This window comes from Cynoglossus semilaevis, chromosome 8, assembly GCF_000523025.1.
Source record: "Cynoglossus semilaevis isolate Cse_v1.0 chromosome 8, Cse_v1.0, whole genome shotgun sequence".
NCBI classification, from domain to species: domain Eukaryota; kingdom Metazoa; phylum Chordata; class Actinopteri; order Pleuronectiformes; family Cynoglossidae; genus Cynoglossus; species Cynoglossus semilaevis.
In genome coordinates, this window is record NC_024314.1 from 29277701 (window position 1) to 29287700 (window position 10000).

At 51.0% G+C, this 10000-nt stretch overlaps 1 protein-coding gene across 4 annotated transcripts; it reads right to left on the minus strand.

The window, feature by feature from the left end:
• Window positions 1-317: 317 nt before the first annotated feature.
• On the minus strand, window positions 318-9570 carry scaf11 (SR-related CTD-associated factor 11). Of its 4 annotated transcripts, none has more exons than XM_025057974.1 (16): window positions 9374-9567; window positions 7689-7724; window positions 7449-7594; window positions 7050-7133; window positions 6845-6921; window positions 6612-6694; window positions 6473-6510; window positions 5917-5990; window positions 5217-5342; window positions 4780-4871; window positions 4301-4689; window positions 2450-4229; window positions 1552-1889; window positions 1192-1362; window positions 999-1118; window positions 318-595 (listed from the first exon to the last, which is right to left on the minus strand). In XM_025057974.1, exons 2-16 carry the CDS (start codon window positions 7705-7707, stop codon window positions 500-502), a joined length of 3633 nt encoding a protein of 1210 aa, XP_024913742.1. In that variant the 5' UTR covers window positions 7708-7724; window positions 9374-9567; the 3' UTR covers window positions 318-499. The 4 variants fall into 4 exon arrangements, with proteins under 4 accessions (XP_024913742.1, XP_024913744.1, XP_024913743.1 ...); XM_025057976.1 differs by having other exon boundaries at window positions 2450-4151; window positions 4235-4689; XM_025057975.1 differs by lacking the exon at window positions 9374-9567 and adding an exon at window positions 8796-9365.
• Window positions 9571-10000: the final 430 nt, after the last annotated feature.

Genomic DNA, 10000 nt, shown 5'->3' on the forward strand with positions numbered 1-10000 from the left:
CCCCCCCCATGTCTCTGTTAGTAAAACAGCATTTTATTTAAACTAGTTTTTTTTTCTCTGAAATAATATATAATATTTGAAGAAGAAAAATTGTCAGCTGTGAATTCAGGTACTGATGTTGAGGACGTATCGGTACCAGCTGGAGAACCCGTCAGTTCCTCCACTGTTGGCTAATATTCGTCACCGAGCGTTGCATCAGAAGCATCTTCTCGTCCCAAAGCCTTTACGCTGCATCGTCGTTCCAGAGTCACATGATCTATGCAAAATAAAGGGCTCTTGCGTTACAATTTCAGAACGGGTCGGTTTTTTTTGTTTTCTAACAAAATATGAAAATCTATAGAAAAGAAATCTTCATTCAGTACGAGGACATATCAAAAATGACAACGTCGGCTCTCCGTCCACTTCCAGTTTGGAGGCCGAATTCTAGCTTGAGAAAATTGCACTTGAGCAGCTGAACGGTCGCTAGGGGGCAGTGCTGCACCAGCAGCAGTGCAGGTGCTCACTTCTTGCGAGCGCGTTTGTATTTGTCCACGTAGGCCTTGACCAGGTTAGCCACTTTGTCAGAGTTCACCTCACCGCTCTTACTGTGACACACCTGGAGGGGGAGGTAGAGGGAGGGGGGGGCAAACAAAAATTGAGAAAGATAAAAATATATTGATAAATACTTAAATGCATTAGTAGTAATTCATCAGTAAACTTTGACCTGCAGTGGCCCAAAGTGACCAGTAGGGGGCCACATACATTTAGACCCTGACTGTAGATTACAGAAGTCTCAGTGTTAACACATGGCCTCATCACATAACTTCAACGTATCCCTCCACCAGAGGGCGGTGTGGTGACTCCGTTGGTTCAGAATTCTTTTGTGATTTGGTTTTTCCAGAAAATATTTCACGTAATTGAGGTTTTTATCAAAACTGTGACAACAGGACAATCTGTGTGTGTGTGTGTGTGTGTGCGTGTGGCTGCCTGCCCTGTGATTGGTCAGTGGGGGCGCTCACCTTCTCCACTGCCTTGCGGACGATCTCCTTGTACTCGTCCTTGGTGATCTCCTTCTTCTGGTAGTATGGTTTGATGGCCGTCTTCACCTCGTTCACCGCCTTCTCCTGGATCTGTTGTTTCTACAGAACATGGATGATGTCACACAGGGGGCGGAGACTAACGAAGGAACCCAGCTCTGCCGCAGGAACTCACCTTCTCCTTCTTGGAGCTGTCGGCCTGAGCCTTGTTGTTAGCAGGCTGAGTGGTGGACGACGCCACCACCTGGCTGACCGCTGGCTGGACCTGGGTCACTGCCCCGCCCCCGCCTTTGGAGGGGGTGGGAAGCAGGGCAGGTTTCCCATAACCCACCATGGTGCTGGACATCTGAGGAGAACATCAAAGAACATCAGAGAACATCAGAGAACATCAAGGTGTAGTTCAGGTGGTTCCACAGTATTTGACAGAATGTTCTGGACTCTGGTCTGAGGTCACAGACGGGTCAGTTGTTCACAGACACAGACACAGACACAGACGACTGTATGTACAGCAGGAAGGTGACATGTTGGACTGTACCTGGGTCATGTGACCATCGGGCAGAGCTGCTGAAGTCTGGCTGCCCTGCTGCATAGGAGGAGGTGGTGGGGGAGGAGGGGGGAGCCCCTGAGCGCCCCCTGCAGGTACCTGAAGCAGTGGCACAGCGGGGTGGAGGTGCACAGGCACCTGAGGAGGCAGGGGGTACGGAGCAGCGGGCTGCAGGCTGACGGGGAGGGCTCCTCTGGGACCCTGCAGGGGGTAGTGATGGTAGGGGGCGTTCAGCTGAGGAGGGGGGGGGGGAGGGGGCAGCAAGTTCACCACAGGCACCAGAGCGTTACCTGTGACCGCCTGAGGAGGGGGCTCACTCTTAGGGGGCTCTGTGGATGAAGAGGAGGATGAGGAGGAGCGGGGGGGGCGGGGGCGAGGAGGAGGGGTAAAAAAGGTCAGTTTGATCTTCATGACATTTCTACTAACACTACTGGTACCACTACTACTACTACTACTAACAGTACTACCACCAAGTACTACTAGTACCACTACTACTACTAACAGTACTACCACCACTACTAGTACCCCACCTGCTGCTCAGAGTACTACTACCATACTGTACTTGGTGCTAAGAGTCAAAACTGTCCGTTTGACTGACTTCAGTTTTGGTTTTTATTTGCATTTTCAATTGGTGCCACTAGATGGCGACAGAGCCGATTTAGCCTTATATTAATTATTCGACTTTACCATGTGGTCTCTGTAGGACTACAGACCACAAGAAGAAGATTTGGAACAAAGATCTAGAACGGTTCTCCTCTGACAGAGGAACACGGTTTTCAGAATACTTCAGTATTTCATGAATACTTCAGTATTACCACAGAGGAGTGAAGTACATCAAACTTAAAACTAACTCAAATGGTTCTGGTTCCAGAGGAAGTAGAACTGTTACCTGCTACTGCTGCTGGTTGTTCCTCCTCCAATCGGTTCCAGCTCCCAGGTCCACCTCTCTCCTTCTTGGAGTAATAGTCCTGAACGTCGGCCGGCAGCGTCCTCCTGACGGCCCAGCTGGACGCTGACGACCACCCGGAGCGGTCCACCATGGAATCGCCCGACTCCGCCTCTTTCCTCCGGGCTCCGCTGCGACCGTAGCTGTCGTTCCCTGAACCGGCGCCTGTACCTGAGAAGTTGTTCCTGGGTTGCCAGCGGCCGTCGGACGACTCCTCCTGATGGTTGTAGAAGTTCCGACTGCCGCCGCCGTGCCCCGACCCCCGGTCACGGTCGAACCCCCCCCGGACCTTGTTCCCGCTCCTGCCGCGGTGGTCGTCCCAGTGCGACCCACCGGCGAAGCTAAAGTCCCGGTTCCGGTCCCTGCCCTCAGTCTTTTCCGTGACCCACTCCGGGGTACTGGACCGAGCCTGGCGGTCTGGGGATCTTTCCGTGGGTGCTCCGTTTTCAAAATGGCCGCCGCCTCCTTGGTATCTTCGTCCTTCACCACCGCCGGATCCCGCCCTCCACCCACCTCTGCGCTCCTTCCGTTGAGGTGACTGGGTTCTGGACACTGAGCGCTCAGAGCTGGGAGCCCGTCTGTAAGACCTTGTTCTGGATCGGGACCTTGTTCTGGATCGAGATCTGGACCTGGACGAGGATCTGGACCGACTTCTAGATCGATATTTCCTCCTGTCACGACTGCGCTCCCTTTTAGAATAGTTCCTCTCACCATCCCGGTCCCGATCTTTGTCTCCTCCTCTGCTGCGAGTCTGAGAGTGGTTGGAGGTCGGGCTGTCGTCTCGCTCTCTGGACCGGGACCTGGACCTGGACCTGGAGTGGGACCTGGACCGCCTGGATGGCTCTCTCCTGGTCTCCCTCTTTGGTGACCAGGTGGAGCACGCAGAGTGGAACCGCGAGCGTCGCTGCCTGACGTTTCTTTCTTGGTTCTTTTCGCTCTTGTCCTGGTCCTGGACCTGGACCTGGTCCTGGTTCTGATTCTGGTCCTGGACCTGATCCTGATTCTGGTTCTGGTGGCTTTCATCCTTGATGTCCGGTTTCTCTGCAGGAGGTGGATCAGAACCAGGGTCCAGGTTCTGCTGCGGTTGTTCTAAAATGTCAGCGTGTCCGTGCTCACTGATGGGTGAACTACAGTCCATGGGGACCTCATTGGTGTCGTCCTTGGAGGACGGGTCCTCCACCGTCGGTTCAGAATGTTCTTCAGAACCGACCGTGTCCTCCACCATCGGTTCTTCAGAACCTTCAGCAGCTGAGGCCTCCTCTGACTTCTTCTCTTCCTCTAACTCCTCAGGCGAGGTGGGACCAGACTGGACCGGGTTCTGGTGGGACAGAGCCGGTCCTTGGTCCAGTGAGTCCCTGCGGTGGTCTTCAGTCAGCTCGGTACCGATGTTGTCCTGGTCCGTCTGTTCATCACAGGACGGAGACGTCAGGTCGTCTGTCAACCCGTTCTGGCCGTCGGTCGGTGAAACCAACTGTTCCACGTTCTCTGAGTTCTTGTCTTCGTGTGAGGAGGTGCTGGTTGGCTGCTCCTCCTCCTCCTCCTCCTCAGCAGCAGCAGCCATATCTGAGGGAGAGTAAGTGCTCTCCTCCTCCTCCTCCTCCTCTGTCCCTCCGTCTCCTTCTTCCTCCTTTTCTTCTCCTGTTTCCTCACAAACGTCAGTGAGGTCTTCAGTCAGGTCCTGGTCCTGGTCCTCAGTCAGGTCTTCATCATCAGACAGTCTCACATCACCTCACAAACGTCAGTGAGGTCCTCAGTCAGGTCCTGGTCCTGGTCTTCATCATCAGACAGTCTCACATCCTGCTCCTTCAGCTCGTGGCCTCCTGTTCCCTCTTCCTCCTCCTCCTCCTCCTCCTCTGACGAGCTCTTCTTCCTCCTCTGACCTTTCCTCTTCCCACTGGCCTTGCGGTTGGTGATCAGTTTGGTTTTCCTGCTGGTGGGGGCCGCAGCAGCTCCGCTCACCTTGGCAGACTGAGCGCTGGAGGAGTCGGAGTCTGAAGAAGACGGCGGGGGGGTGGAGGAGGCCTCGGAGGTCTGGGCCTGGTCTTGGGGTTTGCTGTTGCGTCCGTAGCGCCTGGGGGGCAGAGAACCCGCCTCTTTGGTGGAGGTTTTGGAGGTGAAGGTCTTACCCCCCCTCTTCTCACCTCCCTTTGGACACGTGATGGCAAAGGAGACGCCCACCAATACTGGGGGAGAGGGGGGAGAGTTCAGGGTGAGGGTCAGGGACGACAGTCACTCAGAGCTGGTGTTAATGAATCAACAGAAAAGGAACTCACATGAAGGTCCAGGTCCAAAGATGGAGCTGACGCTGAGTCCAGAGAAGAAGGAGGAGGAGGAGGAGCCGCCGGTCCAACCAGAGAACCTCTGCCTAGAACCACAAGACAGAACAGGACGGAGAACGATCACAACACCTGATTAAAGGTACAGTACAATAAGTCCACTGACACAGTACAGGAATCTACCACAAGGTGGCAGTAATTGACAACTTCCCTACCCTCACCCCTTGTGATGTGTGTGTACAGGTGTATATAGACCCCCTCACACCCCCCCCCTCTTCTGTGACCTTTTCTCCACAGACTTTTATTTTGAAAAGGAAGCAGTTGTAGCCCACATGGACCACATCCTGGAGCAGAGACCACTCTGTCCTCAGTCCACTTCTCATACATGGTCTACATCTAGTCTAGGAGGGGACCATCAGGTCAGGTTTCTTTACCTGGAGGCACCGTTGACAGGGACGGCGGCGACGGGGGACAGCCACGGACAGGTGTCCACCAGGGGCTTACAGGGTGAGGACCCAGAGTGGTCCAGTCTGGTCTCTGTCATCCAGGCAGGATCAGAACTGTGAGAGGAGGGGGGGGGGGGGTCAGATCTTTACTGGGACTGTACCAACAGTCAGCTCTAACACCTCTGACCACCAGGTGGTGCTACCAGCACATCTATCTGTCTGCTCACTGGTTGAACATGTTAGCTGTGCTGCCTTGAACGCATCACTAGAGCTGTATATTGGCAAGAATCAAGTGATACCATACAACGATATGATGTACTGCGATGTACTGCGATGTACTATGATGTACTATGATGTACTACGATGTACTGCGATGTACTACGATGTACTGCGATACTACAGTCACGATGATACACTGACGTCTCAGACTCTGCTCCCCCCCAGTGTGATCCTAGTCTCAGACTCTGCCCCCCCCCAGTGTGATCCTAGTCTCAGACTCTGCCCCCCCCCAGTGTGATCCTAGTCTCAGACTCTGCCCCCCCCCAGTGTGATCCTAGTCTCAGACTCTGTTCCATGTGAACATCAGTTCCTAACTCTGGAACAGAGGATCTACATCTGGAATCACCAGAGAAGAAAGAAAAGAAGAAGAACATGAACCAACACCAGGAATATTGACACGGTGACTTACGTTTCCTGTGGTGTAGCGGTGACAACAGTGTACAGAGACGGTGACCAGGTGCAGCAGCACTCTGACCCTTGGACCTGTAGGACGGACATCAAACCATCAACATCATCATCATCACTCCATCATCTTCATCATCACCACCATCGTCATCATCACTCCATCATCATCTTCATCATCATCATCATCATCTTCATCATCACCACCATCGTCATCATCACTCCATCATCATCTTCATCATCACCACCATCGTCATCATCACTCCATCATCATCTTCATCATCACCACCATCGTCATCATCACTCCATCATCATCTTCATCATCACCACCATCGTCATCATCACTCCATCATCATCTTCATCATCATCATCATCATCTTCATCATCACCACCATCGTCATCATCACTCCATCATCATCTTCATCATCATCATCATCATCTTCATCATCACCACCATCGTCATCATCACTCCATCATCATCTTCATCATCATCATCATCACCATCATCTTCATCACCCCCATCATCATCATCATCATCATCATCATCTAGTCCAACCACTCACCTGATGGTGACTGACAGCTGGGGGGTTCTCAGAGTTACCTGGAACAGAAAGGACAGTGTCAGTGGTGTCAGTGGTGTCAGTGGTGTCAGTGGTGAGACCTGGCTCAGGTCAGTGCAGAGGAGAACAGATCTGAACCTACATTTTCTTACAGTTCCTTCAGTTGTTGTAGTGTTCACTGTGCTCTTCTTCTTTTGACATCTTAACTTCCTGTTTGGTTTGGATCTGAAAAAGAAAATATTGATAATGTAGTCAAACAGTATCATTTAAAAACAGTCAGTCAGACAGTCAGTCAGTCAGACAGTCAGACAGACAGTCAGTCAGACAGTCAGTCAGTCAGTCAGACTAACCAGTCTTGTTACAGTGACCACTCACTTCAGACCGACTTCTTCTTCAGAGGTTCTACAGCAGGAAGGTTCTCCTTCAGATGGAGGGTGTTCTCTAACAGGAACCTGAAACAACAAGGACAGAACGTCTGTCACTGAGTCCACGGGGACAAACAACCGTTCACACACACAACAACGGTCGGTTTAGAGCGAACTATCAACATAAACCTGTGTGTGTGTGTGTCCAAACAGACCTGGACGCAGCTGAACTCCCCGTCCCATCTGTACACATGGGTGAAAGGTCGTCTGTCCACGGGACAGGAAGGAGTCGTCTGAACCTTCACAATAAAGTACAACCGTCAGTACAACCGTCAGTGCGACAGTCGGTACGACCGTCGGTAAGACCGTCAGTACGACCGTCAGTAAGACCGTCGGTACGACCGTCAGTACGACAGTCAGTAAAACCGTCGGTAAGACCGTCGGTACGACCGTCAGTACGACCGTCAGTACGACCGTCAGACATGATGACAACGTCAACACAGCAACAACACTGATTTATCTTCAACGTCAGGACAGATACTGCATGTACTGTATGCAGTAATACTTGTGTTTACTGCATACACCGTCAGACCGTCAGGGGCTGTAACAACTACCTCTGCCCACGTGAGGAGGCATCTGAGGCAGAAGACGTGGCAGCAGCTGTCAGGCATGGCCAGGTCTCCGTGTGACACCGTCCCCAGACAGATGGGACATTTGTCCCCCTCCTCTGGATCCATCCCATCAGCCGGGCCCTGGCCGCCTGAAAAACAACAGTCAGTCAGGGTTTGTTTGGTGTAGAACCTATGGTTCGCGACCCCTGATCCAGAACATATGGACCACGGGCTGTGACTCACCGCTTCCAGCTCCAGTCATGGAGGTCCTGGACCGTCCTGGTGAAGAGGAGAAGACCACAGAACTTCAGAAAAATCAATGTCGGAAAAAAACGGTCAAAAACATTTCCACACGACAAAATATAAATGTCCAAACTAATCAAGTTAAAAACACTTCCACCTGTAGTAGAGCATGTACTAGGAGTACTAACAGTACTAACGGTACTAATGGTACTAACGGTACTAACAGTACTAACAGTACTAACGGCACTAATGGTACTAACGGCACTAACAGTACTAGGAGTAATAATAGTACTAATGGTACTAATAGTACTAACAGTACTAACGGCACTAATGGTACTAACGGCACTAACAGTACTAGGAGTAATAATGGTACTAATGGTACTAACGGTACTAACAGTACTAACGGTACTAACGGCACTAACAGTACTAGGAGTAATAATAGTACTAATGGTACTAAGCATTCACCAAGTTCAGTTCAAATATAAACAAGGTTTTCAGTTCACTTGTTTATTTTCTTAGAAACAGAACCAAAGTCCAACTGGACCAGTGGCAGAGACCAGTGAGAGGAGAGAGAGGAGGAGCAGGAGGAGACACAGACACACAGGTTATATGACATCATAAATGTATTTGTTTAAACATTAAACCTCATCGTCAGTGACGATTCTGTTGTTGTTCAATAAACAAGTCACAGTTTCCATTGGTGGGGATTTGACCAGACGTCCTGTGTCTGTGTTTACATCTGATCTGCTCCTGTGGACACCGCTGGTCCACAGCTCCCGTGGACCAGCGGTGTCAGGGATGAAGCTGCCAGACCAGAGGAGAAGCAGAAGATCCCAGAGAACAATAAAGGGTGTGGTGAAAAAGGACATGAGGGCGGTTCACTTCACAACAAGGTGAACGTGGAGTCTGATGATCCACTGTGAAGAACAGTCTTCGTCTGGTTGACTCAGAGTTGTCCTTCTCCTTGTTTGTCACTGTGCAGTAACATTAGCCCTACACGCCATCAGGCCTCTGCAGGAGCCCAGTAGGAGTCCAGCGCAGCCGCTGATCTACAGGGACCGCCAATTCATTCTCAATAAAATCACAACAAACCTGAAGGGAACTCACAGTGAACCCACGCCGGGTCCCAGATAAACCAGCCCAGACCAACCATCGCTGAAGGAACGGGAAACGAGCGGGTCGCGTTCCAAAACACTGCTAATAAACGATGTAAACACAGGCTCCAGATCAGTCCGTATTCAACTAGCCTTCGAAAGCTACCGGCTAACCGATAATCCTCGTATTCCCGACAACGCTGCAGCGTACGTGGTTTTATCGACTTTAGACTGTGGTTAAAGTGTTGGCCGGACGTTGGTCGATGGTTTGAACAAACACGGCCTGACAAAAAACACCAGCAACTTGGCCAAGAAGTGCCAACACGACGGCAACAACACGGTCGGTGTTGCCGGGCCACATCTATCGACTGAAATAAACACCAGCACACTAGCGTTAGCTAACTGAAATGTTGGCCACAACAAACACGACTAAATGTTGTCCAATATTAACCACGAAGGTCACCAAAAGCGGAGTGGATAGCATCGAGTTTAGCTGATAGCTAACAGCCCTGAACAACAGCACCTGTCTGCGCCGCTTTTAGCTGGTTGGCCGTTAGCTCCGTTGCTTTAGCAGCAAATGGCGTCACTCACCTTTCAGTGCAACTGCGGCGGGCCTGCACTTTTTAGCGGTGTTTTCGACTTTCCACTAGTTGGCTGTGAGGCTGCGGACGGCTCACTGTGCGAGAAACGTTTTGGACTCAAATCGGAGTAAAGTCAAAGTCAGCCACATGTCTCGTAGCCTGACCGAGATCTCGGTGCCGCTGGCGACGCCAACCGGTGCCGCCGAGCATTGCAGAATGAAATGGATTTATTACAAAAACAAAACAAAACAATTCATTTTCTCCTGTCGCGGCCGTGAAGTTTAATATCAGTTTGATATTAAAGTCGGATTATTCTTAAACCTTTATTGTGACTTTTGTGTTCAATAGTAAACATTTGTGATACTACACACGATCGTGTACTTCTGTCTGTGATTGTTTCACTACAGTCTGCGGTAAGACTTCTGCTCCACCGTTTAATCTTGTTCAGGGTTGGAGGAGGAGCTGAAGCCAATCCCAGCAGTCTTTGGGTGAGGAAGCTAATCCACGATCCGCATGTTTTTAAACTGTAGGACGAAGAAGAAGTACTTGTTAAAACAGACATAGATCCAAACAGTGATTTTCTTGATGTACGGCGATAGAACTAACCACTCCTCCACCGGGTGGCCACTGTTGGAAA